General features: G+C 39.5%; 3 protein-coding genes across 6 annotated transcripts in view; 1 reads left to right on the top strand and 2 right to left on the bottom strand.

The window, feature by feature from the left end:
• Positions 1–477: 477 nt before the first annotated feature.
• Zbtb6 (zinc finger and BTB domain containing 6) lies at positions 478–19,760 on the bottom strand. Of its 2 annotated transcripts, XM_021155640.2 has the most exons (3): positions 19,677–19,760; positions 5,852–6,022; positions 478–4,882 (listed from the first exon to the last, which is right to left on the bottom strand). In XM_021155640.2, the coding sequence occupies exon 3, from the start codon at positions 4,871–4,873 to the stop codon at positions 3,602–3,604; it is 1,272 nt and encodes a 423-aa protein (XP_021011299.1). In that variant the 5' UTR covers positions 4,874–4,882; positions 5,852–6,022; positions 19,677–19,760; the 3' UTR covers positions 478–3,601. The 2 variants fall into 2 exon arrangements, with proteins under 2 accessions (XP_021011299.1, XP_029330440.1); XM_029474580.2 differs by lacking the exons at positions 5,852–6,022; positions 19,677–19,760 and adding an exon at positions 5,415–5,840.
• Zbtb26 (zinc finger and BTB domain containing 26) lies at positions 7,232–20,126 on the bottom strand. Of its 2 annotated transcripts, none has more exons than XM_021155637.3 (2): positions 20,046–20,126; positions 7,232–12,060 (listed from the first exon to the last, which is right to left on the bottom strand). In XM_021155637.3, exons 1-2 carry the CDS (start codon positions 20,066–20,068, stop codon positions 10,728–10,730), a joined length of 1,356 nt encoding a protein of 451 aa, XP_021011296.1. In that variant the 5' UTR covers positions 20,069–20,126; the 3' UTR covers positions 7,232–10,727. The 2 variants fall into 2 exon arrangements, with proteins under 2 accessions (XP_021011296.1, XP_021011297.1); XM_021155638.3 differs by lacking the exon at positions 20,046–20,126 and adding an exon at positions 19,677–19,755.
• A 151-nt stretch (positions 20,127–20,277) lies between these two features.
• The window catches only part of Rabgap1 (RAB GTPase activating protein 1), a 124,214-nt gene continuing 117,739 nt past the window's right edge, over positions 20,278–26,752 (top strand). Inside the window, exon 1 of one of the 2 annotated variants that reach the window (XM_021155632.3) lies at positions 20,278–20,446. The gene's annotated coding sequence lies outside the window, so the exon portion shown is untranslated. Of the gene's footprint in view, positions 20,570–26,752 lie in introns of both variants that reach the window. The other variant, XM_085834965.1, reaches the window with a different exon arrangement.

Below are 26,752 nucleotides of genomic sequence, written 5' to 3'. Positions count from 1 at the left end.
GAGGATGTCATATCTCATTACGGATGGTTGTGAGCCACCATGTGGTTGCTGGGATTTGAACTCAGGACCTTTGGAAGAGCAGTCCGTGCTCTTAACCACTGAGCCATCTCTCCAGCCCCAGTAGGTAGTTCTACTCATCACTGTCCAATTGAAAATAACAGAAATGTGCCAGGTGGTGGCACATTAAACAGGCAGGAGAGAGTGAGTCTTTGGGCTTCATAGATTACCAGGTGGCTAATGTAGCTGACTACTCTTGCACAGCAACTGAGTGCAATTCCCAGCTCACAGCTGCCTTAACTGCAGCTCCAGGAGGGGATCCAAAGCTGCTAGCAAGCATATGCCCACACACATACACATAACTAAAGATATAATAATAAATCTTATGTACACATAACCCCACACACATAATTTTAAAAAACATTATTACTAAAGAGAAAATGATTCCTTTAAAATTCATAGAAATACACAAGCCCAAAGTTCTCCATTCCCACCTCCAGTTTATTGTTTCATACAAACATAATTACATCCAATGAAAAGAGGAAAGGATTTTCTCTACAACAAAGTAACAACCTTTTCAAGATCTTTTACACATATAAATGCAGTACATACTAGGTTCAACCCAAACATACTGCTTTTTCTGACATAAACGAACAGCTAAAAGTATTTAAAGTGAATAAATGCTACACTTTACTTTGTCATACCTTCATATCTTTACAGATTCTACTTTGCTGAATTTTTCAGAAATGTCATGCAAGCGGATGCTCTCCCAGGAATGTTTTTTTGTTTTGTTTTGTTTTACTTTTTTATCTTGTTTTCCTTAAAACAATGTCTCCTGTATATGAGGCTGGCCTCAAACTTAGCTATATATAAGAAAGGCTGGCCCTGAACTGCATCAATTGAATCTATCTCCCAAGTGCTAGAATTATAGGCATGTGCACGTTGCCCAGCTCCTAGGATCAATTTGTCCACGTAATGGAAATAAATAATATAAATAACAACTACTTTATAAAACACCCTCCCCACAAGCAAAACTTTCAAAGTGCTCACAAATTTTGATTTTACAACAATCTTACAAGGCACGAATAAAACTTAAAACACATTCAATCAAAATATTCCAAACACCCAGTATAGTACATACCTCTTCCCCCCCAAAAATTCACTGTTTACTCCACCCATCCCTAACCCTCCCTTCCAAAAATCAATTCAGGAAGCAAAAATAAGAGAAGCACTTCAGTCACAAATTGTTTCTCTGAGGGGAATACGTTCACACCTATAACTGGCCATTATCAAGTTATGTGGGAAAGGAAGTTAGCCACTGAACCAATCCATTATCCAGTGGAACCAAATGTTTACTTTAAAAAAGTTCTGTTTCCAAGAGAGTCCTCAAATAGCAGTGTTTGTAAAGACATAAATGTCTCCTCTGTTCACATGAAGAATATAAATTTGTAGAAATTTACTTAGAAACAACTCTACAAATTAGGAAGATCGGTATTTTATATAAAATTAACAAAAGTTGCGGGGCATGGTGGCGCACGCCTTTAATCCCAGCATGGATCCGGCAGGCGGATTTCTGAGTTCGAGGCCAGCCTGGTCTACAGAGTGAGTTCCAGGACAGCCAGGACTATACCGAGAAACCCTGTCTCGAAAAACCTAAAAAAAAAAAAAAAAAAAAAAAAAGTTGAAGAACAGGTGACCTGCTTAATGTGATTAATTAGTGACTTGGTTTATGAAGTGACTTTGAGACTTATATTCTTTAAAGTCTCTCCCAGAGTTAAAAATTCAATGTAGAGCATTATTCCCACAAAAGTATCACAAAAATTATATATAATATCCACATGATTTTCACAAACCTCTTATATAGTACAAAGTATTTTACACGTTAAAATATAGAAAAGAGTCAATAAAACTTAATACTGTAGAAACTCTACAGAGAGCTGAGTTATGTAGAGAAATAGGACAGTTTGAAAGTGACTTCTTATGGTCAAAGAAGGTGATTTGCCTGGTAGTAAATTTTGCTCTTCATTGTAAGGACAAAAGAATTGAATGTACAGATATTCATACATATAATGAGACATTATAACTAATTCTAGTAGCTTTTAAAAATTAAAACTATTCACCTGATGACTGCTTGAAAAGAAAATGCATACATAAGCAATTCAAAACAAAGGCCCAGACATAATCTCAGTGCTCACAAATCAAGGCAAACTCTAGGCCAGCCTGAGCTACACAAATCATGCCAAAAGTAAAATAAGAGATATTAAAAATTAATGACTTGATAATATACACATAAATCAAGCTCAATGGGGGGTTAAAAAATATCAAAAGGGAACATAAGATTCCAGTTTTATTATCATCTCAGATTAGAACAAATTATATTAATGAAGAACTCTTAGTAGAATTTAGAGTTAGAAAGGGTGGACTACAAAAGAGCAGCATAAGGGAATTTTGGAAGCTGGTGGAACTATTCTGTGTACCAATTGCAGACAATTAGATATGTACTAATTTCGTAGAAATGTAATTCCACAGAGGTCAATTTTAGTGCATGTAAACCAAAACAAACACAAAAAGAAACCCTAAGTAAACAGTGCAACAATGTCTTTGATGAAAGTGGACTATTTAAGAAAAGTAACTTGCCAATCTAAGAAATTGCCAATTTAAGAAAATACTGGCATTGGCCAGAGTTCTTAATCCAACTATGTTATATATTGTAGCCGCCTGCTGACCGTGAACTGGGTTCCCCTGAAAGGCCCGCTGGGGCTGAAAGAGACCAGAGGCAAGAAAAGAAGGCCAAGACAAACCTTTCTGTTCAAAGCCTCTGAAGTTTACTGAGAGTCCATGCTTATAAAGAGGGTAGGACCATCCCCAGCCAGCCCATTCTTGGGGCATCGAGCCAGCCTGCGGGTGATCTACAGGGTGTGTCTCCAGATGGTCTCAAGGACCTTTCAGCAGGAAGCAGAGTCTTGTAGAAGAGCAAATAGAGCCATCAAGTTAAGAAGGCTCTACCCTCTCCTTCTTAGTGGCAGCAAGGTCAGTCTGGATCAGCCTGCTTCAAGGCTGAGGGAGGCTACAATATATAATCAGGAAAAGGGTCTAATCACATATTCTTTTGGACATTTAAGTAATGTATTTCTAAAGACATTCTGCTGGCCCCATGTGAATTTGAATTGTGCTCCTTTAGTTTAAGACAGTACCTTGGTGTTCTGGTTATAAATCAAGAACAATGGTTAAATTCTTTTAAAAAAAAACTGCTAGTCCTATCTGCTTTCAATATTAATAGCGATGTGCAACACTATGCTTTCAAATCTTTTTTCTTCTCATCTTACCTCATTAAAATTCTATATAGGTCAACAATAAATCACTTATCGAAAAACTACAAATCAGAATCTGCAATTACTCCTGAACAGAGGACTAATACATAATGTTTGAGACAATGTAGAATCTCATAAACTTAATCACACCACTCACAACTTTGGAATTATTAGAAGTTCAGAATGAATAACATGTAAGAACAAAAATAAATGATACAGACTGGGGGGGGGGGGCGACACTACATGTGCTGTAATTTTATAAACAGATATGTCTAAGAAAGTCATTGATTTGATTACAGTAGATTCTGCCGTTTGAGATCAGGCCTAGATAATTTTTCACCACTGCTCCTGCCATGAACAGAGGTTAAGTGCTTTTTGAGAGCAGATTTGTGTTTGAAATCCATATCACAACAATGGCATTTATATGGCCGATCCCCACTGTGTATGTTCAAGTGGTCCTGAAGTGTGCTTTTAGCAGTAAAGGTCTTTAAACACACAGTACACTGAAAGGGCCGTATACCCATGTGTCCTCGAATGTGCCGATTAAGATTTTTCTTCTGTGTAAATGTTTTCCCACACTGCAAGCACAAAAAGAGTTTATGCATCTTAAGGTGTCGCAGATAGTTTTCTACATGAAGAAATCCCCTTGGACACCTGGGGCACTGATGCCTCAAGGAAAAATTCTCATCCAGATTCTGGATCTCATTTACCGTACCATGACTTCCATCAGAATTCTCAGAAAATAACCCCTGATTTGTATGTCCAGGAACTTCTGTCACTCTGTTCTCAACTGTAGAATTGATCAATGAATGCTGTGTTTCAGGGAAATATATGCCTGCTTTGGATGAGGTACAAGGCTGTGAAAACTGCCCATTTTCTACATCATCTGTACTGATGGATTCTACATGGAGGATACAAATTTCATTCTCTTTAAAGCCACCATCTACTGCAGAGAGCTCTGGTGACTGTATTCCCATCCGCTCTGATGTCAGTGTCTCTGCAGCAGATTGTAATGCATTGCTTTCCTCCTCTTTGACATGGAAATCTAGGTTTACAGGACTATCTTCTGAAATTTCAATGATCTCACAGTCTTTATCAGAATTTTCTTCTTCATTCTTAACATCTGTATCTGAGGACTGACACAAGTCAGTGTGTTGGTTATTTTTCATAGAAAGGTCAATTTCCAAATACTTTGACAAAGCTTCTGTGCATTTTTCTACAATGTGAACCATCTGAAGGTAACTGGCAGCAGTCAAGTATTTCAAAAGCTCTTTTCTTTTTACTTCAAGTGCTCCAGTATAGCAGGACAACAGCAACTTCCTGCCTACTTCCGCACTCTGTAGAATGGTGATTCTGACATGTTTTGACTGTGTGAGTAAAAACTGATCTCTCATGAAAGTGGAGCAAGCAGCCAAAATCACCTTGTGCCCCTGGAACTCAGTATCGTTAATATAAATGGATACATCACAAAATAAATTCTGCTGTCTCAAGAGATTCATTTTCTGTAGGACCACATCTCCTTGCTGTTCAAACTGGAAGTGTAGAACATCAGACTCAGCAGCCATGGTCACGATCTATGCAAAACAGAGCACAGCATTGATACTGGATAGGCAATGCTTTATGGTACAGAGTCCCCCACTTCCCAGCATGTATTGGGAAAAAATGGAGACCCAAACTTTGAGTGCTAGGAGTAAAACTGTTTCCCAATAACCATCTATAAATTCAGAAACTCAAAATACATTTCTGTATCATGGTACGTAAGTTTTTAAATACCAGTACAGTAGTGACACCAAAAAAGTACACTTAACCCCTTAAGCTAGAAAACACAATCTTCGAATTGTCCCACCACTATTGCTAGTCCCATTGTAATTGGCCATTGTAATGACTTCCCACAGGTCTCCTAGCAAAGCACTCTTTAAATATTCTGAATTATCTTCTTAAATTCCCATCCGAGTTAACATTATGATTAAAAATGAGGAGGAGGAGGAGGAGGAATGAAAAAAAAATGCTCTTATGCTTAAATCGTCCATCATCTCCCCCACTTCCTAGACAGCCTTTCGTTCTTAAAAAGAATTCAAACTCCTTCAGGAGTTCACCCTGACCCACCTTTTATTGATTGATCTTGGTCCGTTTTTTATACACCCAGCTCCTTAATGTTAAATTGTTCATCAGTGCACAAATAAAACACGGGAACGCCCATTTGCCTATCTATTACATTCACGATTTCAGCTCCATTTCCCAACTTGTGCTTTAGCTCCGTTGAGCCCAAACTAACGTGACTCCTCCTCTCCCAGGGAATCTTTTCCTCCTGATTCTGTGTTCTCCCAGTGGGTAAAGGGTCCCACACAGCAAGAGGAGCTGACTGGAATCCTAGACCGCCTGCCTGCCAACTCCCTCCAAGGAGGCACACGGTTCCCACGTCGAGCCTTCCGAAGTCCGGCCCGACCGGTCAGGTGGGTGCGGTGCCAGGCTAGAGCGGAGGCCACCGCGGGGTGTACTCCTTCAGCCTCAACCCCCGGCATGTCTCCGTCACTTTCACTTACCGACTAGCAAAACTGGCTTTGAGGCTTCCGCGGCAATGGCAGCCCAGGCCGGAAGATGGACTTAGCCTGGAAGGAAACGCTTCCGGAGTCAACCAGCTTTATTCTTCGCGGAGACTGTCTGGACGCCCCGGAAGAACATCCTGAGATGCTCTTTCTTCCTCTCTTTTTCCGCTGCAGGAAAGACAGAAAAACGTCTAAATACCAGCGAGCCGGGTCTTTTCTGGCCGTTCCCGCTCTGGTATGAAGCTGTTTGCTGCGAGTGAAGAACGCTCAGGGCCGGAACCGCCAAGGGGCCAAGGAGTTGAGGGGCGGAGCCGAAGGAAAGGACCTCGCGGCACTGTATTGTAGCTGGGCTACTCGACGTCCCATAAGGACCTGAACCTAACCTCAGGACACAGCTCCACCAGTCTCTTTGCCCTCCCCTCCTCTCCATGTCGTTTCCAATGGCATCCCCTTCACCCTGCTGCTTTAGACAGCCTACCCCTAAAAGATCCTTCTCTTTGGGTGATGGGAATTAAACATAGGGCTTTGTGAAAGTAAAGCCTTGCTTTCCTCCCCAATTACCCTTTGTCAGCGATTCCTCTAGGCTCCGCCCAACAGCTCCCTAGCAACAGTTTGCATAGTCACCTGCCAGGCATGAGGGAGCCAACTGGCCCATAAGGGCTGTTTTGCGCTTCTCTCTCTCTCTTTCCCCGCTCCCCACCCCCTGTTAGATGACGGACGATTTAAGCACAAGAGCGTTTTTCTTTTTCATTCCTCCTTCTTATTTTTAATCATAATGTTAACTCTGATGGGAATTTAAGAAGATAATTCAGAATATTTAAAGAGTGCTTTGCTTGGAGACCTGTGGGAAGTCATTACAATGGCCAATTACAATGGAACTAGCAATAGTCCCAGGACTTCCGGCAGGCCTCCTCCTCTTTCTATACTTCTCTGCCTCTACCCCTTTCCAGGTCCCCTTCACTTCCCTCAATAAACTTCTTTTTGTACTAGACCTGTCTCATGGTGGTGACTCCTCAGGGGAACATCTTGGCCGGTCAGCCATTTTATACTGATTGCACATTATTTCTGAGTTGCACCTCAATTAGTTGGGATCCAGTTGGAAATGATCTATCTTCAAAACTGCACGTACATACCCATATCGAAATATATGCCACAACCAAGGGAGAGGGATTATTTAGGACAATGCATTCTCACAGTTATTCAGAAAGTCCCTATTTGAGAAGTGTAGGGATGGCTGATGATTAAGCCTGGGCCTCCAGAAAACACTACTATTGAGCTGCATTTTCAGCCCCTTGCCATCCTTAAGATGTGTTTTAAAGAATTTAAATTCAAACAACTGAGAAATAAGGAGGGAAGAGAGTAGAAAAATAAGTCAATGACACCACAGGTTAATTGTTAACTTTTATTAAGGAAACTTCCCCATTAAGTAAAGAGGTAGTTCAAAGTATGTCTAACATACAACAGATTTAGAACAGCCATTCATGAGCTGAAATAAAATGTTCTAAGTTGTTTAGGACAATATTTTAGAAATGATGACATTAGTCACCTTTCACTTACACATCTTCTAAACTAATGCAAAATCACACCTGATTTACCTCAGAGCCACTTCAGTTTGGAGCTTGTTTTCATATTAAATAATAAATAAATAACAGTAATTTTTAAAAAACCAAACTACAGTAAAGAAGGTCCTCTTTCCTTTGAGGTTTTCCTAGGAATCCATACAACACAAACACTGAGGCTGGCATGGTGGCCTATACCTGTGATCCCAGCACTCAAGGGAGGCAGAGGCAGCCAAGGCTACATAGTAAGATCCTGCCTCAAAAAAACAAAAACAAAACAAAACAAACAAAAAACCAAATTAAACCAAATGCTGAGTAACTAAGGCTCACCTCTGCCTCATATAATCACTAGTGTGAAAAGCCTTCTTCCACAATAAAATATATGCGCCTTCTCTTTGCTTTAAAATCTGAGAATCATGTAAGCAAAGAAACCAAGTTCCACCAAAATTAAATATCTCACACAAAAATAAGACCTCTCCAGCCAAGAAATGGAAGAGATCACAAATTATGCAAATGGTCTACACTTACAAACAAAACCAAAAATTTTACTAACAGAAAACCCTAAGAAAGTCGACTTTAAGTCAGTGTTATCAACCTTCCTAATATTGTGAGATCCTTTAATACAGTTCCTCATGCTGTGGTGAGCCCAACCATAAAAATATTTTCGTTATTTCATAACTGCATTTCTGCTGTTATGTATTATAATGTAATTAAATTGTAATATAAACAAAGAAATTCCTATGGTCTTAGGCAACCTCTGTGAAAAAAAAAAAATCACTTGATTCCTCACGACCCACAGATAGAAAACCACTGCTTTAAGTGATTAAAGAAAACGAGGCAAGTTTATTCTTGTTAGGACATAAATTTGAGACCTCATCTCACTAAAATCGCTTGCCCTATAAGGCCAGGGACCATATCAATTTTACCTGCCTATGCTCAGAATATAACACAGTACCTGCAAATTCCAGTTGGTTACTAATACTTCTTGAGGCTGTGGGAATAGCTCAGTGCTGGAGTACATACTTAATGTGCATGAGGCCTTGGATTCAGTCTCAGGCATTTTTAAAAAAGGACAAAAAAGAAAAGAAAAAGGCTTTCTGAGTGACTGAAATTAATCAAGAAATAGCCTCCAACTAGAGACCAGTATTATTTGAACCCATGCTGTTCTTAGTCTTCAAACTACTAACAGTAACTGGACAAGAATAAGTGTATGGAGCCCCACCATCTTCAAATGATGTTCAGAGAAAATATTTAAAACATGGGATGAGTAGAGTCCCACTGTTGCATAGAACTCGTGCTCTTTGGATGAATCATGCAAAATTTGGAATGCTAGGAGGCATTATTAGGACTATACTGAGTGGAGTACCTAGCACTCATATTAGCTAATTGTACTTACATTTAAATATTTAGTAGAAATTATGCCTCAAATCTGAGCTATGTGTAAATATATCGAATTATGTCTATATATAAATTAATTTAAATTTTTGGATTTTCTGTCCATGTGCTCTCATAGCTTAAAAATGAAAAACAAAAGTCTGGTAGAAATAAAGTTTCTTAGACAAAATCAGTTTCATATTTGGATCATTTTCACATTATTCTAACCTGCTGTTCCCTTAATAGCCAAACCAGTCAGTCATTTAGAAATAGTATAATGTTCATCTAGCTAAGAACAATGAACAGGTTAGAGCTGTACCTAGGTGGTACAGTGCTTGTCTAGTGCCTATGAGACACTGGGTTCGACTTCCAGCACCACTACCATAAAATAATTATATTTATTTAGGTCTTTTGAAGGAGGGCCTCACTCTATAGCCCAGGCAACCTTCTTGTAACTTTGTAAATTCTGAGATTACAGGCACAAACCATCAAAATAAAATAAAGTTTAAAAAGTAATTCTCACAAGTCCTTCTGTGACATTTTGTTGGTGAATTCTTGGCTGTCTCTGAAAACCAAAAGGGACAGTTATACAAAAGTGAAACAAAACTGGAAACTTTCTGTTAATGTGTTACTATTCCCCATCGCTAAAGCCAAGGTATGTGGAAGAGATGTATTGGGATAATCATATTTTGTCAAGTGTATTTGGGCCAATGGTGGCCAGGCTACCTGTTTGACTCTAAATGCCCCTATTTAAAATGGCAGATAGTGTAAGCAATCTTTTGAAAGTTTCTAAGATCTCTAGCAATCCTATCACCTCCATGTAACCCTTGGGTAAGAAGCAGGCTCAAACAAATGTCTAAAATTTACTTCAGGATAAAGAACTGCTTTTTTTCCCCCCATCCTTCAAGATCAACTATCAAAGGTAGCAAAAGTAGACAGCATATTGTGTATCTCTAAGGCTATCTAAATGCAGAAATTCTGGTAGTTCCTCTGTATCACATTTAATTTTTTTCATCGATTTCCAAGATGAAGGTCCATGTGAAAAGGAAAGACCGGCTGGAGACATTAACTCTATACTGGACAAGTTATGGCCAAACGCACCTTTCTTATATATAAAATGATACATCGTTTAGACTCCAACATAATCCATTATTCTTTAGCTCACCTGAGTATGCCTAAAACATTTCCAATTACTAAAGCATCAACAGGATACATATGTACGCAGATGGCCTCTTGTTAGGTCATAATATTTAGGAAACCTTCCATATGCCCACTCTTGTTTTATTATATTTCTATCATTTACTGATTATCCTCCCCATGGCAGTCCCTTTTTGTCTGTAGAAGTTGCTGAAAAAAATTGTTTTCTGGGTTTTAAGAAAATTTCAATGGGCAGTTAGTGTTTAAACCCACACACTTCTCCACAGCAGCTCCAAAAAAGTACAAACGGCAGGAAGCAGATTCACTCATCAGCCTTGGATGAATCACAGTAGACAAACAGAAACTCTATCACATATTTAGGTCAACAGCAGTATCACCTTCTATCCCAGCCTCATTTTTCCCTCAAGGAGAAATATTAACTTTTCTAAACACAGTTTACTAGTAGGAAGTAGATAATGTCATTTGTTGGTACCTTCAGAATGTGCTTGGTAAAAAATTTAAAATAGTGCCAGTCTAAGACATATATCAACACTAGGTAGACAAATGGTATTCCTTAGAAAAGGAAAACAGAAATCACAGGTTAAATAACTCAAAAAGGAACCAGGAGAGGGCCAAAGGAAAGCAAAGCCACCACAAGTGGGAGTCACCTCGTCTGCTAGTGCTTCAACTCACTCACTACCACCTGCTTGGAGGCTTTGTAGAAGAAACTACCAAGTGACTTCTAAAGAGACTCAGCGACTATTGCCATACTGCCAGCTCTGGCTGTGAGCACTAAGCCCTGTTCAATTTACACATGTACTGTCACTCCTTAAGCTGAGGACAGCTTGGGTCAGTTTACCTGCATCCAGGACCTGTGTTGCATCAGGTTGTGGCTGACAATTAGAGTCTGTGACTGTTGTACATGCAAAAGAGTCAAAATCCACTGTGAGGTCTTGCACACTCCTCTCATTGGCATTATCAAAGCTGTTTTTGCCATGCAGCTGTTTAAGGTGTTTCCTCAAAACTGGCTTATGTGCAAAAACCATGTCACAATAGTTACATTTATGGGGCTTATCTCCACTGTGAAGGTTAAGATGGTCCTGTAAGGAACACTTCTGAGAAAAGGTTTTCCCACAGATTTTACACTGGAAAGGTTTAATCCCGGCATGTACACGCATGTGTCGATGAAGATTGCCTTTCTGAGTGAAAGTCTTGCCGCAGAGTAGACACATAAACAGTTTGTGCATTTTTAAATGGTTGGCGTAGTTCTCCAGGTGACGGAATACCCTGGTACACTTTGGGCACTGGTGATGCCACTGTAAGCCTTTGTCTACACCTCGAATATTAGGCCCAAAGACATCTTTAGAGGTCATGATGATGTCATCATTGCCTGTGTAAGAGAGGGCGTAATTGTGGAGATGGCTCTGGTCTAGTTCATTAACTCTGTTTTCCACAGTTGAGTTTATCAGGGAGTGCTGGGGCTCTGATGAGTGCAAAGCAGTGGGTTCAGAAGAAATGTACTGGTTCTCATCTTTTTTACTTCTATCCTCTGATACATCCCCAATAGATTCTACCTTAACAATCTGAATATCACTGTCCTCCATATCCATACTGTCTTCAGATGGATGAATACAAGGTAAGTCCTGTTTTGGAGAGCCTCTGGCATCTCCCTGCTGTTCTTTCGACTGGGGAGAAGCACTTTGTGGTTCAGATCCCTCTTTACTATCCATTGGTTGTTTTGGCTTTATAAACTTCCACAGCGCCTGTGTGCACCGTTCTACAATGTGGCTCATCTGAAGAAAACTCGCAGCAGTCAAGTAATTTACCAGTTCCATCTCAGGGAATTCCAGCACACCACTATAACAGGACAAGAGCAATTGTCTCCCCACTTCAGAACTCTGTAATATGGAGATTTTCACCTCTCGGGAATCATTCAGTAAAAACTGGTCTCTTAAGAAGGGGGAACCTGCAGCAAAAACAATTTTATGCCCCTGCACCTCAACATCATCTATGAGAACTGTAACATCACAAAATTTATTCTCTTCTCTTAATTTGTTCATTTTTTGTAACATTGAATCTCCATAATTTTCAAACTTGAAGTGAAGGAGATCTGATCTTTCAGACATTTTGGCAGACCTAAAGGACAGAAATGTAAAAAAGGTGGAATGTAAAAATTTAAACAATTTAGAAATCTGGATTTACCTTTCAAAACCAAATGTGTTGTCATGCTTGTTTTGTATGTCTCCAAAAAGCTATGAATAACAGCTTTCAATGGCTGCTAAAAGTTATTTCTTACCATTATCAGGTGTCAACTGTACCCAAGGAGTAGATATATAGAAATGTAAATAACTGGGCATTCGCTCAATCTTTTAATACACTTAACACAAGAGCAATGCTTGAGTTAGTCCAAAAAGCTTTTCACTATCAAATGAGAATTCTATTCAAACGAAAACACCAGAACCCAAGTAACAAGAAGACATACAACGTAGTTCATCTCCCTTTTCCTAAACTGCTTTGTTTTCCTTTGTTTCCTATGATGATGATGTTAGTCTGTTTTGCTGTATGTATGCGTATGGCTGTTTTGCCAGTATGAACATCTGTGTGCCATGTGTGTATCCCCAGAGGCCAGAAAGGTGTCAGATAAATGGGAACTGGAGTTAAAGATGGTTGTAGGGATAGTGGGAATAGAACTGGAGTCCTCTGGAAAAACAGCAAGTATTCTTAAACACTAAGCTTTCTCTCTCCAGCCCCTTGCTTTCTATTGTAAAGAGTCTACAGGAATATTGCTTACTGAGAACCACCCCCTACTTTTTGGTATGAATTTATTCATATAACCATTCTGTGATAAAAGTCAGAGATTTAAAGAGACAATTTTGGTCACTGCCAAAACACACAATTCTTTATCCTGTGTATTATGGATAAATCTAAACTCTCTTATAAGAAACATTTCTTTATAAATGGAGAAAAAAAAAATGACCCTATCTATGGGGGTATGAGTGGGAATAAGGAACATCAATATTTATTAAGCTGTTCTTTCCTTCTTACCCCATGTGTCTGTCATTTTTCATCATGTGAACTACTAGAATTAATTCCTAAATGTTCTCCTTGGCTACAAGCTCCTCTTCTCTCAAACAGTACATTTCAAAAATGCTAGGCTAGCTTCTTGGTTATAAGTCAATTAACTAAAACTAATAAAGTCAACTAACAATTAACTAAAACTAATACAGTCAACACAGAGGTGCTTCTGCATAGGATTGAGGACATATATAGGTTAGTAGTAGACAATTTGCCTCACCACATGTGAAGCCCTGGGTTCAATCCTCAAACTGTTAAAAAATAGGAAGGATGAATTAGCCACACCAATACCATAATTCCAGTCTCCACTAAAAGTAACTGGCATTCTCTTTTTATAAACCTGTCTTCTATCAGCTCAATAGGTATGTCGGTTCTGTCTTTGAAAAGCAGTTCTATAAACTAGGTATGTTAGGAAATCCAGCTTGAATTTTGTGTATTCAACAGTCCCTCCTCATAGTCAAGTGAGACAACCAGCTTTTCCTGGTCAAATCTAGATTTTCTTTTCTTTTCTTTCTTTTTTTTTTTTTCTTTTTTTTTTTTAAAGATTTATTTATTTATTATATGTAAGTACACTGTAGCTGTCTTCAGACACTCCAGAAGAGGGCGCCAGATCTCGTTGCGGATGGTTGTGAGCCACCATGTGGTTGCTGGGATTTGAACTCTGGACCTTCGGAAGAGCAGTCGGGTGCTCTTACCCACTGAGCCATCTCACCAGCCCCTTTTTTTCTTTTTTGAGGCAAGATCTGTGAAGCACCAGCTGTCCTGGAACTCACTCTGGTCTAGAACTCACAGAGATCCACCTGCCTCTGCCCCCTGAGTGCTGGGATTAAAGGCATGCGTGCATCACTATGTCTGGCATCACATCTAGATTCTGAAGCACAAAATTCATAATCTTAACTTTTCAGAGTATCAGTTCCCGATGACAAGAGTCCAGATGTTATTCCTATTCCTCTGTGACAGGTACACAATATATCTACTTGCTCTAAGTTTGTCACATTGACTACTCTAGAACACTGCATTCTAGCTAGCCTGGCTCTCTAGTTCTGAGAGGCCCTGTCTGTCCGCTTAAGAGAAGAGTTGTCTGTAGGGCCCACAGCACAGTACTTCTATATAACACTCACACTGCTTCATCAAAAACTTCCTTCCTGTCCAAACTACAAATTCCCTGGCATTAGGCGGCACCATCCACTTCCTATCTCTCTTCTGTTCAAACTGGTGCAGACTACTATCACCTAGTACAAACTAAACACACAGGAAGGCTCAGTGTGTAGTAGTTGAGCCTACAGTGTTAGGTTTACAATAAAAATAACCTTGTTACATAGAGTAGATTGGAGGCACTATGGGTTTGGGGGCCACAAGGGACTAGAAAGGAATGAAAATAGTATTAAGAAACAAGCAAAAATTAGTAAAAGCTTTTTCAGGGACCTTGATAACTGATAATGAGAAGAACATTAAAAACAAAAACAAAACCTCAAGCTGGGCCTGAAGGCACAAATCTATGCACACAGTACCCAGAGGCTGATGGGGTTAGAATTCAAGTTCTAACCAGCCTGAGCTACATTGTGAGATCCCACCTCAACAACAATAAAAAAATATCGCTGGGCATGGTGGCACACACCTTTAATCCCAGCACTCAGGAGGCAGAGGCAGGCAGATTTCTGAGTTCAAGGCCAGCCTGGAGTTCCAGGACAGCCAGGGCTACACAGAGAAACCCTATCTGGAAAAAACAAACAAATATATATATATTCAATCTTATAATTTAGCTGAAAGAAGTAACCTTCAGAAGGGTGGGGCATGTGCATGCTAATAATCACAAAGTGTGACTTTTCTTCCTGTGCGACATTCTAAATACAAAGAAGTGAATGTGGCAGAGAAATCAATAGGTTTCAAACACTGGGAATATTATCAGTATTTTGAAGCAGCCAAACTTCAAAAGAGCAGTCAGTTTTGGTGGCAGTAGCTTTAAAATATTCATTCGAAAGTGAATGTTGAAAATGTTGAATGTTCCAATTTAGCCAGAAATAATAAAAATGACCGTTATGTCAAGTGCCCAAACAAAAGTGCCATTCATTTTTTTCAAGTTGAACTGATCTTGAATTCATGAAGCTGACCAGTATTTTCCTAGTCGTAGTCAAACGTGAACATTGTTTTCAGCTAGAGTGAGGTAGCACTCAGAATGTTTTATGACAAATGTATTCAGTTTGGAAACTTGTCCCTTGTTTTTCTACAGATAAACTAGAGTTCAGTTTCATTTGCATCCCACTCCTGAGTTCTCCTATAACTTATCAACATGAGCAGCTGAAGAGGTGTCTCAAGAAAAAGCCTGCTTTTTTATCTTTCTGCTTTAGTCCAAAAAAGTTAGGGAAGCCTGTTGTTTCCTTTAGGAAGCTGTTCCTAATACCTATCAGCCCAATTATCCCTTTAATAATCTAGTCCTAGGTCACACGCTTTAGCCATTAGTTATTTCCTGTCATTAGTTTCCTTTCCCAAGAGGTCATTACTTATTTGAGGACAAGGATCAGCTCCTTATTACACTTAATACAATTCATTAAACAACACATGGGATTATAGTGACTCCTTGATATTCACTGTGAAATTAATGGCCTTTAATAGAGATGATTTTCAATATCAAAATTACCTTCTTTTTGAAGATCTTGAGAAATCTTTAGATCATGTAGGACCAAATTTGCAATATTGTTTTTTTTAAGAAAAATTTTTATTAAATAATTAATTGCTCAATAGTAGACTGTGTACTTAGTATGTGTAGAATCCTAGGTCTAATTCCACCACCATATCTATTTGCACAATATGTAATATAAAAGTAAATGAAAAAACAAAACAAAACAAAAAACAAAAAAAGTAAATGCATGTACACACACATCCAAACAAACAAAATAAAAATATAATAATCATCTAGTAGGATTAATTCCTTTTACAAAATGATATCTAATTTCTGCTGAATTCATGTCATATTCCAATTCCAAATATACTGCTTTATCTAATTAGTTCACGTAGTCCTAAAAATCTCTATTGGTACATTAGTACTACCCATATTTTGCCTATAGAAAAATGAAGCTGAGAGAATGTACATAATATGGTTAAATTAAAAGAGACAGGGCTGGAGAGATGGCTCAGTGGTTAAGAGCACTGACTGCTCTTCCAGAGGTTCTGAGTTCAATTCCCTGCAACTACATAGTGGCTCACAACCATCTATAATGGGATCTGACGACCTCTTCTGGTATGTCTGAAGACAGCTACAGTGTACTCAAATAAATAAATTAATTAATTAAAAAAAAAGAAAAAGACTGAAAATGCTGCTAGTCGGGTAGTGGTGGTGCACATCTTCAATCCCAACACTTGGGAGGCAGAGGCAGGTGGATCTCTGTGAGTTCAAGGCCGCCCTTGTGTACAGTGAGTTCTAGGACAGCCAGAACTACAGTGAAAAACCCCAACTCAAAAAATCAGAAATAAAAAGCAAAAACCAAAATCAAGAAGAAAGAAAATGCTAATTGTTAGAGCTGAAACTTGTGCTCAAGTGATGAATTGATAAATGAAATAATGGAGCATTACATTATGACTTTTTTGTCTTTTAGTTATACTTCAGCAAAATATTTATAGCTAAACACAAAAAGTAAGAATTAAAAGCAAATTTCTATAACCTGCAGAGGACTAGAATGACAAGCCGCTTACGTACTGAGTGACACTACTACAACATTAATTCTTGACTTTATCTCATGTCTTTATCCTACTATTACTCATCTCAGGTTTTGTTTTCATTTTTTTAAATTTATTTATTATATGTGAGTGAGCTGTTTTCAGACACCCCAGAAGTGAGCGCCAGATCTCCCTACAGTTGGTTGTGAGCCACCATGTGGTTGCTGGGATTTGAACTCAGGACCTTCGGAAGAGCAGTCTGTGCTTTTAACTGCTGAGCCATCTCTCCAGCCCTTGTTTTGATTTTTTGAAGGACTTACTTTGTTCTTATTAATATGTATGTATATGTGCATGCAGGTGCCAATGGAGGCCAAAAGGATCCCCTGGGCTGGAGCTATAGGTGATTGTAAACTGCAGGGTACAGGTGCTGGGAACCAAACTCCAGGACTCAGCAAAAGGAGCAAGTCCTCTTAACCACTGAGCCATCTCCTTAGCCTTAGGTTTCTAGTCATCTTTTAAAAACCTTTATTTTTCTGGTTTGTTTCTGAAGCCTCACTAAATTGTGCAAAGGTAAATACAGCCTTAAAAGGTCTGGTTTGGGTTTGTTGCTATGCTTCTTCCAGATTCAATTCCACAGAAAAGCCTGTCTGTTTTCTCAATTTCATTTTTTCCCTATGGTAAGAATTCTTAAGTCCCTATTCTCATTATTAAATTTAATCAACTTTAATCTCAATAATATACTAGGAAATACTGTTCTAGGTATCTAATATTTAAAAATGATGATGCTTATACTCTTGCACTAGCCAAAACTCAGCAATTTGAAGAATATATAGGAAATGGCTAAGTGAACAGCCTTTTACTAATGCCATCATTTTAACAGATCAAAACAGAAATAATGAGATTGTGACTATATAGAGAAATTTAAAAAAGAATTTAAAACAAAGAATCAGCTAAACAATGACCATGCCCATCAAGGTGAAGAACAAGAGAGAAACGATCCACATGACTCTAAGATATTTGGCTTGAGTGGCTGGATCTCTTTGTATGTCATTCAGGTAACCTCGTGACTACTAGAGGAAATGATCATAGGCTGCTCATCAAAATCTGCCAAAAGAGCCTTCCTGGCACCACCAGGGGAGCTGGTTAGAAACACACCACACATCGAAAGCTGTAGAAGAAATCTCACTGAAATGGTAAGTAGATTGTAAATGAAAACATTAGAGTACAAGAAGTACACCTAAGTTTGCATAGAATGGAAGTGGATCTTAGGACAAAAGAAAGAAAAAACATATACACAATACAACATAAACTCATCACTTACCTCTTCTCACCCTCTCTATGCTTGCAGGTCTCCTTTTTAATCAAGAAGCCAATTTTTCCTTACACTCTCCCACTCCTTGACTCCCATCTAGTCATAACACAGTACAGTGAGTACAGCACGGACTCTACGGTTAGAACTCTGTTCAGCCACTTACTTATCCAGTCTGTTTCAGGATTCCTTTCAACCAATAATAAATGGGGCTGCTAAGGAAAATTGAGTAAGTTCATCATTAAAGAAGACTTAATTGTTTTATGAGTGTCTGCCTACATGTGTGTATGTGCACCACTCACATGCCTGGCGCATGGAGGTCAGAAGGTAGGAGAAACCCTGGAACAGGAATTATGATAATTCTGAGACACCTTGTGAGCTCTGAGAACTGAACCCACGTCTTTGGCCAGAGCTGTATCTACTGACTAACCTTTCCAGCCCATTAGTTAATTTTCAAATGAACTTAGAATGGTGCCTGTTATGTGCTCTTTAAACATGTTCACTAAATAAACAAATCTTTCACGTTTCTCCAATTGAATATCAAACCAACTGAGGCCTCTGATATTTTATATTTCATTACCTCATCTACTAAAATTGCTTCTTACCCATCCTGTGAACAAAAAAGATCCAAGGGATTCTCTTCAAAATCCTCTCCTGATATTTGGGTCACCCTAGTTGCTTCAACCCTGTGTTCTTTTCTACCTCTTACTGTTGGCTCCAATTGGAGTTCCTGCTTCATTAGCGTAGCCATTGTCCTCCCAGTAACCTTCTTTCTCAGTGCACCCTTTAGGATGCCAGATCTTCTTATGGCCCACATGCCATGACGCCGAGGCTCATCTCCATATCTGCGTTCCCAGCTCCTACACTGGACAGCTGTATGTTGCTATCCCTTTAGACATAAATTCAAACTCAAAAACCGAATTTGTAATTCTTTGTGGTTTTATTTCTGATTATGGCATTGCTATTCTTCAAATATCAACTGGTTAAATTCTAAGACTTACTTTTTCTTCTCTTTGAGCGTATAATTATCTATGACACATTAGCACTTGCCTCCTTTCTTGTAACAATACCGTTAACTCTACTTTAGATTTTAATGCATCTCACCAGGACGTCATCACTTTTTCAAAATAATCTCAAATATAAGTACCTAGATTTTAGCTAAGAGAACCCACAGTCAGCTATTTCTATTCTACAGGCTTCCCAGAGAACAAAATTACTTTCTGTAGGACAAATCTGACCATAACAGTTTCCTGCTCAAAGAGCTTCAAAAAGATAATTCATCTCATTTAGGATTGGTTAAACTTTTCACTATTTGGATTTCACTTTACTTCTCCAACTCAAACTCTTATGTACACAACCTCCCTGTCCCTATTCCTTTTTCTCATAGTCTGTAACGTCTCAGTACCACTACAACTTTTTTTTCTTTCGGAAAAAGTAGTTTCACACGTTCTCTTTATGAAGAAGTAGGATTTAGAGGCCACTCTCTTCCACAGGCTTCCCAGCAACTGTCCTTAGAGCAGTTGATGAAAGTAACATATGCATCCCCTCCACCCTCTTACGAACATCAATTTGCTTATAAATATCGCTTCGAAATTGGAGATGAACACTGGATATTTGATGAACCTCTCTACTGAATGGCATAGCACCAGTAATTCAAAAGGTGCTGTAATCCGCGGTTGAGCATGGGTAAAACCCATCAAAACCTGGCACTTACAGTAGACTCGCGGTTGGCACTGAAGGCCTTGCCTTGGCCAGCTCCCGCCGTTCTGTTTTCTGCCGGCCTCAACTGCAGCACTTTTTACAAAATGCCAGAGTCTGGCTTCCTGGCCAGCTACAGGGCCCTATGTAGAGGGTCCCAGGAGGCGGTCCCTGGGGCATCCTGAGACTCCCCACTGCAGATTCCGGAAGGGGAAGAAAGTGGGATGCAGCATGGGCCAGTCCAATGGCTCAAAAGTCTGGGGGCCTAGACCAGCTCCTTGGCTCCCATCCCAAGGCAGGTTACGGCCGACCCAGGTCCCCACGGGGGCTCCATTTCCAGAGACCCCGCACCCTAGCCCGGCTCTCGGGTGGCCTCCGAACTTACAGACCATGGGGGAAGGTCGCCATCTACATCTGGCAAAACCAGGAGCTCCGGCCCCTCGGGGCTCCGGGAAGGGGGAGGGGCAGGCAACCTGAGCCAAAGGGGGACCCAACGGAACCGGAAGGGCAGCCCTGGCCGGACAAAGACAACTTCCAGGTCCCATGGTCATCTCCGCCAATCGGAATGCTCGGAGGACGACGGGCCCCTGAGAGGGACTTTCCGCGTTGTGGGCGGGGCGAGGCCAGGGAATCGGGCTGCGGAGGGTCTGCTTCGTGAGCTCTGCTGCTTGTGGTTCCTCCGTAGAAGGCGGGCCCGAGCTCTCCTCTTCGCGGCTGCAGTCACGAAGTGCTCCCGCCGACCGTTACCTGCATGGGCCTGAGCAGCCTGTCTGCGAGCAAGCCGTGGTAAGTCCCTCCCGCCCAGGGATGTGGACTCGCTGCGTGGGAGCCTGGAATGCAGAAAGCTGTTGGGTCCCGTCCCTTGTGAATACTGGTGTTTCTTAGGAAATCTTCTTTATATGTTCCCAGGTCAATCTCTTGCCTTCCTTATCTTTGGTTACCCTAGCTGTTCACAAATCTGTGGTTAACCTGAATACCTCTCTTGAGCACTGGGGCCAGCCACTTAGACCGATTTCCTGTTGTCCAGTGTTTAGTGTGCCTTTTTCGTAACAAGTTCATGCCCAGGCCTACCTAGCTATAATTCTTGTTTGGTGAAACAATCATACAGGTCCTCTTCCCAAAGAAAAAATCTGAATTCCCTTTACTTTGCCAATCCACTTAATTATTGCGTTCTCTACATTTATTTTATTTACCGTTTGGTGGTGTTATTATAGGAAACAGTAATAATTATCAATTTAATCTTTTACCAAGCTTAAAGCTAAGTGGCTTTGTACAGTGTTGTATAACCACTGCTAGCTATTCCCGCATTAACTCCTTGTATTATTTTGTGGATATCCATTTTCCGTAATATCTGTTGAAAAGGTAAACTTTTTGGCCATTGAGTGGACTTTTTGGAAACCAGTTCGCTTTATGAGAGTTTCTTACTGGGCTGTCTAGAGTACGATGATCTATGTTTATCCTTGTGCTAGTACCATACTGCTAGCATGATATGCAAATACTGTATTACTGAGCTACATCTTCAGCCATACTTTTGTATTGATTTGAGGATTGACTTCCATTTCTTGGGAAACGGCTTTTGGAACATTTTTTGGTTTTCGTTTTTATAAATCTGTAGGTTTCTTTGAATAGTATTTTTTTTTTCTTATGTCTTCTTGCCCATAAACACAAGGTGCCTCTTCAGGTCTTTTATATAAATTATTTTCAGAAATGTCTGTTTAGTTTTCTGCATTCTTGGTTCATTCACACATTTTTGTCAGGGTCTGCCTCAATTTTCATAATGCTTATTGCTAGTGTCTAAAAAATACATCACTGCTTTTAGCCGGGTGTGGTGGTGCACACCTTTAATCCCAGCACTCGGAAGGCAGAGGCAGGCGGATTTCTGAGTTCGGAGCCAGCCTGGTCTACAGAGTGAGTTCCAGGACAGCCACTGCTATACCGAGAAACCCTGTCTCGAAAAACAAACAAAGCACTGCTTTTTTTTTTTTTTTTTTTTTTTTTTTTTTTTTTTTTTTTTTTTTTTTTTTTGGTTTTTCGAGACAGGGTTTCTCTGTATAGCCCTGGCTGTCCTGGAACTCACTTTGTAGACCAGGCTGGCCTCGAACTCAGAAATCCGCCTGCCTCTGCCTCCCAAGTGCTGGGATTAAAGGCGTGCACCACCACGCCCAGCACAGGAATTATTATTTTTTTTTTGGCTTTATATTGAGTACATATGTTTCACTATGAATTCTTCATCATCTTGAAGAATTTTCTGCCAATTCCAAACTTTCTGCAGCATGCTATCTTGAATAGATGCTGTCTCTACATCAGTTGAGGTGATCATACGCCCCACTCCTTGTACCAATGCATTCCTTTCATTTATTTTGTTGAACCACTTTGTATCCTATATTAGTCTGAATTCTACTTGGTCATGGTAAATTCTTTTAATATGCTCTTGGATTTAACATGTTTATATTTTGTTGGTTATTTTTATATCTACTCTTGAGTGTTACTACTGATCTATATTTTTATTTAGCTAGAATGCATTTGTCTGGTTTTCCTGTCCCAATGCTGGATGTACAGAATGTGATAGGAAGCATTGATTCCTCAAATTTTTGCAGACTTTTCAGGAAAAAAACCTGTTTGCTCTCTCTTTAAATATTTAATATGAGACTTTCCTTGTTGGGAAATTTTGATTGCTAAGATAGTCTCTTTACTTGGTATAGGGCTATTTTCTCTTCTTGAACCAGTTTAGGTTATTTATTGTTTCTAGAAATCTGTCCTTTTCTTTTTTGCTCTCTACTTTTTCATATATAATTATTACAATATCTCATTTTTTAAAACTTTTATAATGTTGATAGTAATATATCCTTAGTTGCATTTCTTTTTTTTAAGATTTATTTATTTATTTATTTATTTATTATATGTTAAGTACACTGTAGCTGTCTTCAGACACACTAGAAGAGGGTGTCAAATCTCATTACAGATGGTTGTGAGCCACCATGTGGTTGCTAGGATTTGAACTCAGGACCTCTGGAAAAGCACTCAAAGCTCTTAACCACTGAGCCATCTCTCCAGCCCCCCTAGTTACATTTCTTTTTTTTTTTTTTTTTTTTTTAGGTTTTTCGAGACAGGGTTTCTCTGTATAGCCCTGGCTGTCCTGGCACTCACTTTGTAGACCAGGCTGGCCTCGAACTCAGAAATCCGCCTGCCTCTGCCTCCCGAGTGCTGGGATTAAAGGCGTGCGCCACCACACCCGGCCTAGTTACATTTCTTATTATAGTTATTTGTATTTTGTCTCTTTTCTTCATTAGTCTAGCTAAAGGTTTGTCAATTTTGTAGGTCTTTTTCAGAATTTTTGTTGATTATTTTTTCCCCTTGCTCCTTTTCATTTTTTTTTTAATAATTAAAAAAAATTTTTGTGTTAGTTTTGGTTCTTTGTTTTGTTTTGTTCTGTTTTGTTTGTTTTGAGACAGGGTTTCTATTATAGCCTGGCTGGTTGTTCTATAGCTCACTGTATAAACCAGGCTGGCCTCAAACTTACAGAGATCCACCTCTGCCTCCCAAGTGCTGAGATTAAAGCCATTCACCACCATGCCTAGCTTGCTTGTATGTATATGTGCGTGTATATGCAAATATACACACTCATACACATTTTGTATATCCTTCAAGTATAAGCTTTAGGTTATTGATCTGAGTGTTTTGTTATTGTTGGTTTGTTTCTTTTATTGTGTTTTTGAATTTTGAAACAAGGTCTAGTCCAGATTGGCCTTAATCTTAATATTTAGCTAGAGCTTAGCCTTGAATTAGTAACCCTCCTGTCTCTATTTGTCCAGTACTGGGATTACAAATATGCACCTTCTACTCCACCACACCCACCTCTGAAGTATTTTTTAAACTGTAGACTTACAACTAAATTTCCCTCTGATGATTGTCATAGCAACAGCTTATAAACTTTAGTATGTATGGTATATTTATTTCTGGGTAGTTTATAATTGCCTTTGGCTTTTTTTTTCCTCTCACCCATTGTTTGTTTTGTTTTTTTTTCTACATGTTTGTGAAGTTTCTTCTTGATTTATAACTTCATCTTGTTATGTTGAGAAGACTCTTTATGTGGACTTAAAATACATTGAGGCTTGTTTTGTGGACTAGCATGTTGTCTCTTCTGGTAACTCTCATAAGTGCTTAAAAAGAATGTGTATTCTGTGGTTACTGTATGGAATAGTCCATACATGTATGTTAAATATAGTTGGGTTTTTTTTGTGATGTTCAATTCCCCACTTTACTTTTCTTCCATATGTCTATTCTACCCATCATTGAACATATAATATTCTAATTGTTTGCTTTATTTTGGAAAGACTTATCTTGGTTTCAGAATTTTCAGTGTATCATGACCACCAGGATGTGACGGACCAGAGCAGCCAGAAAATGAATACTCTTCTAGTTTTTTATTTTCAGTGTTGGGGACTGGCCCAGGGCCTTGTCTATGCATGCCCCTTGCTTGCTTTAGTCACTGAGGTATAAACACAGTCTAGCTACCATTGTTTAACTCTATATTTTGACAGAACTTTTAGGAATTTTAAGGGAATAGCATCTATGTTGTTTCCTTTTTACTCTATTTGGAAACAAAGATCTATGGGGGGTCACTAAGCACACAGACTGACTTACCACCCATATACATAAAAACTGGATGAGGATGAAGGAGGCTTTGACTTTCTATAACAACCACATATGACTCAAATGTCTTAGTTTTTAGTATATTCAAATATCACAAGGCAGGCCGGGGAGTGGTGTTACACACCTTTAATCCCAGGATTTGGGAGATAGAGGCAGGCAGATCTGGCAGCATGGTCTCCATGACAGACTTCCAGGACAGCCAAGGTTACATAGTGAGATCCTGTCTTTTAAAACAAAACAAACAAAAAAAAAACAGGGCTGGAGAGATTGCCCAATGGTTAATTTAAGAGCACTTGCTGCTCTAGGAGAGGGCCCAGGTTCAGGTCCCAGCACATAGTACCTTATACAACCATCTATAACTCTGTGTGATGATTTCATGTCAACTTGACACAAGCTACAGAGACTGGAAAGAAGGGAGCCTCAATTGAGAAAATGATGCCTCCATAAGATTACACTATACGGGGCTGGAGAGATGGTTCAACGGTTAAGAGCACTGGCTGTTCTTCCAGAGGTCCAGAGTTCAATTCCCAAGCAACCACATGGTGGCTCACAACCATGAGATCTGATGCCCTTTTCTGGCATGCAGATGTACATGCAGATAGACCACTCATATACTTAAAAATAATTAAAGAAAAAAAAGATGGTGCTGTAAGCAAGTCTGTAGGGCATTTTCTTAATTAAAGATTGATATCGGAGGACCTGGTCCGAGGTGGGTGGGGCTACCCCTGGGCTGGTGCTCGTGGGTTCTATAAGAAAGCAGGCTGAGCAAGCTATGGGAAACAAGTCAGTAAGCAGCATATATCTTCTGGCCTCTGCATCAGCTCCTAACTCCAGGCACCTGCCCTGTTTGAATTCCTGTCCTGACTTTCTTCAATGATGTACAGTGATGTGGAAGCGTAAGCTAAATAAACCCTTTCCTTCCCAAGTTGCTTTGGTCATGGTGCTTTCTCACTGGGACACTCTAGTTTCAGGAGATCTGACTCCTCCTTCTTGCCCCTGCAGGCACCAGACACACATGTGGTGCATTTAACATTCATGCAGGCAAAAAGCAAAACACATAAAAATAAAAGTAAATACATTTTTCCTTATAAATATATAGAAAGCATGAAGCCTATAAAGAAACAGTAAGTTATGGCCAATTCCAAAGGGGGAAAACATAAGTCCACAAATTGTCCCCAAGAAATATTATCTAAAAATAATATGAAGTGTTGGTGTTGATCAAACCCAATGACCCATGCATTTTTTAGTCACATTTGACAAAGACTTTAAAACAACTATGTTGTGGTTACTCAGAAAATTGGGAGTCATGAATGAAATCAAGAAAGCAGTTATATGAACAAAATAAGAATATCATGAAAGAGAAAGAAATTATGAAAAGGAACCAAGATAAAATTGTGGCTTTGAAAAGTACAGCAATGGAAGTAAAGTAACCCCCATTGATGGGGTTGGGTAGATGGCACACCAGTTGTTCAAGAGTTTGGTGTACAAGCAGAAGGACCCAAGTTCAATCCCTACACAAATAAGCCAAGCCTTACAGTGAATGCCTGGATTCCCAGTGATGAGGAGATAGCATCTGCTGGATTCCTATAGTTTGATAGCCAGACAGTGAATCCTCATCAGGGAACACCAGGACAATGAGAGACCCTGTTTCAAAAAGGTGCACAGTACCTGAGTAACAACATATTATGTCCTCTGTCCTCCACAGCACATGTCTCATATATATATATACACACACACTCTTGTACACATATATATGCTCCGTGCACACAAAAATGATTGGAGCACTTCTAAGGCATATTTGAGCAAGCAACAGAAAGTAATCAGGAAGCTTGAAAGTTTGGATGGGGTGTATGTTAAATACCGTAGTTCCTTCTTCCTTATATTTACCTTTTTCGATCTTAAACAGCCTCCAGACTTTACTTACCTCCTGTTTTGCCCACTAGTATTACCAGAGTTTTCTCTTGAAAACCCCAAATATGATATTGTTGCTGCCCCTGCAAAAGGCACCTTTCTGTCTATAGATAGAGCTGCATTTCCCTCTTTTTTAGCATTCAGAGATCTTAGTGTTCTGGCTTGTACCTCATAACAGCCCCAAATTCTACATATACACTGTACTCATACAATATAAGGTTTCAAAGCCACCTGCTGGTTAAAACTAAGCATATTTAAAAACCCCAAATTAGTTTTCTGTGAATAAGTTACTTAATGGCATTCGTAGGCACCAAAATAGACTAAAGTCTATATTTTAAAGGGACTCTGGTTACATGGTGTCCCTGTCTCAAAAGAGCAACAATACAAAGACTCTGCAGGAGCTGAGAAGTTAGCCAGGTGGTAGAGTGCTTGCCTAGCAGGCAAAACACCCTCTGTTGATACCACGCACCATGTATCACACTGGGTGTATGGGTGTATGCCTGTAATCCCAAGCATTGGCAGGTAGAG

This window comes from Mus caroli, unplaced genomic scaffold (assembly GCF_978045245.1).
Source record: "Mus caroli unplaced genomic scaffold, Mus_caroli_1 scaffold_2, whole genome shotgun sequence".
NCBI lineage: Eukaryota > Metazoa > Chordata > Mammalia > Rodentia > Muridae > Mus > Mus caroli.
This window is presented reverse-complemented; position numbering and strand designations above follow the sequence as displayed.

Excerpts from the sequence above, each read along its gene's own strand:
- Zbtb6 (XM_021155640.2), bottom strand. The coding sequence starts at position 4,873 with ATGGCTGCTGAGTCTGATGTTCTACACTTCCAGTTTGAACAGCAAGGA.
- Zbtb26 (XM_021155637.3), bottom strand. The coding sequence starts at position 20,068 with ATGGCGACCTTCCCCCATGGTCT. Across the intron at positions 12,061-20,045 it reads GCGACCTTCCCCCATGGTCT|GTCTGCCAAAATGTCTGAAA; the intron begins GTAAGTTCGGAG and ends TCTGTCCTTTAG.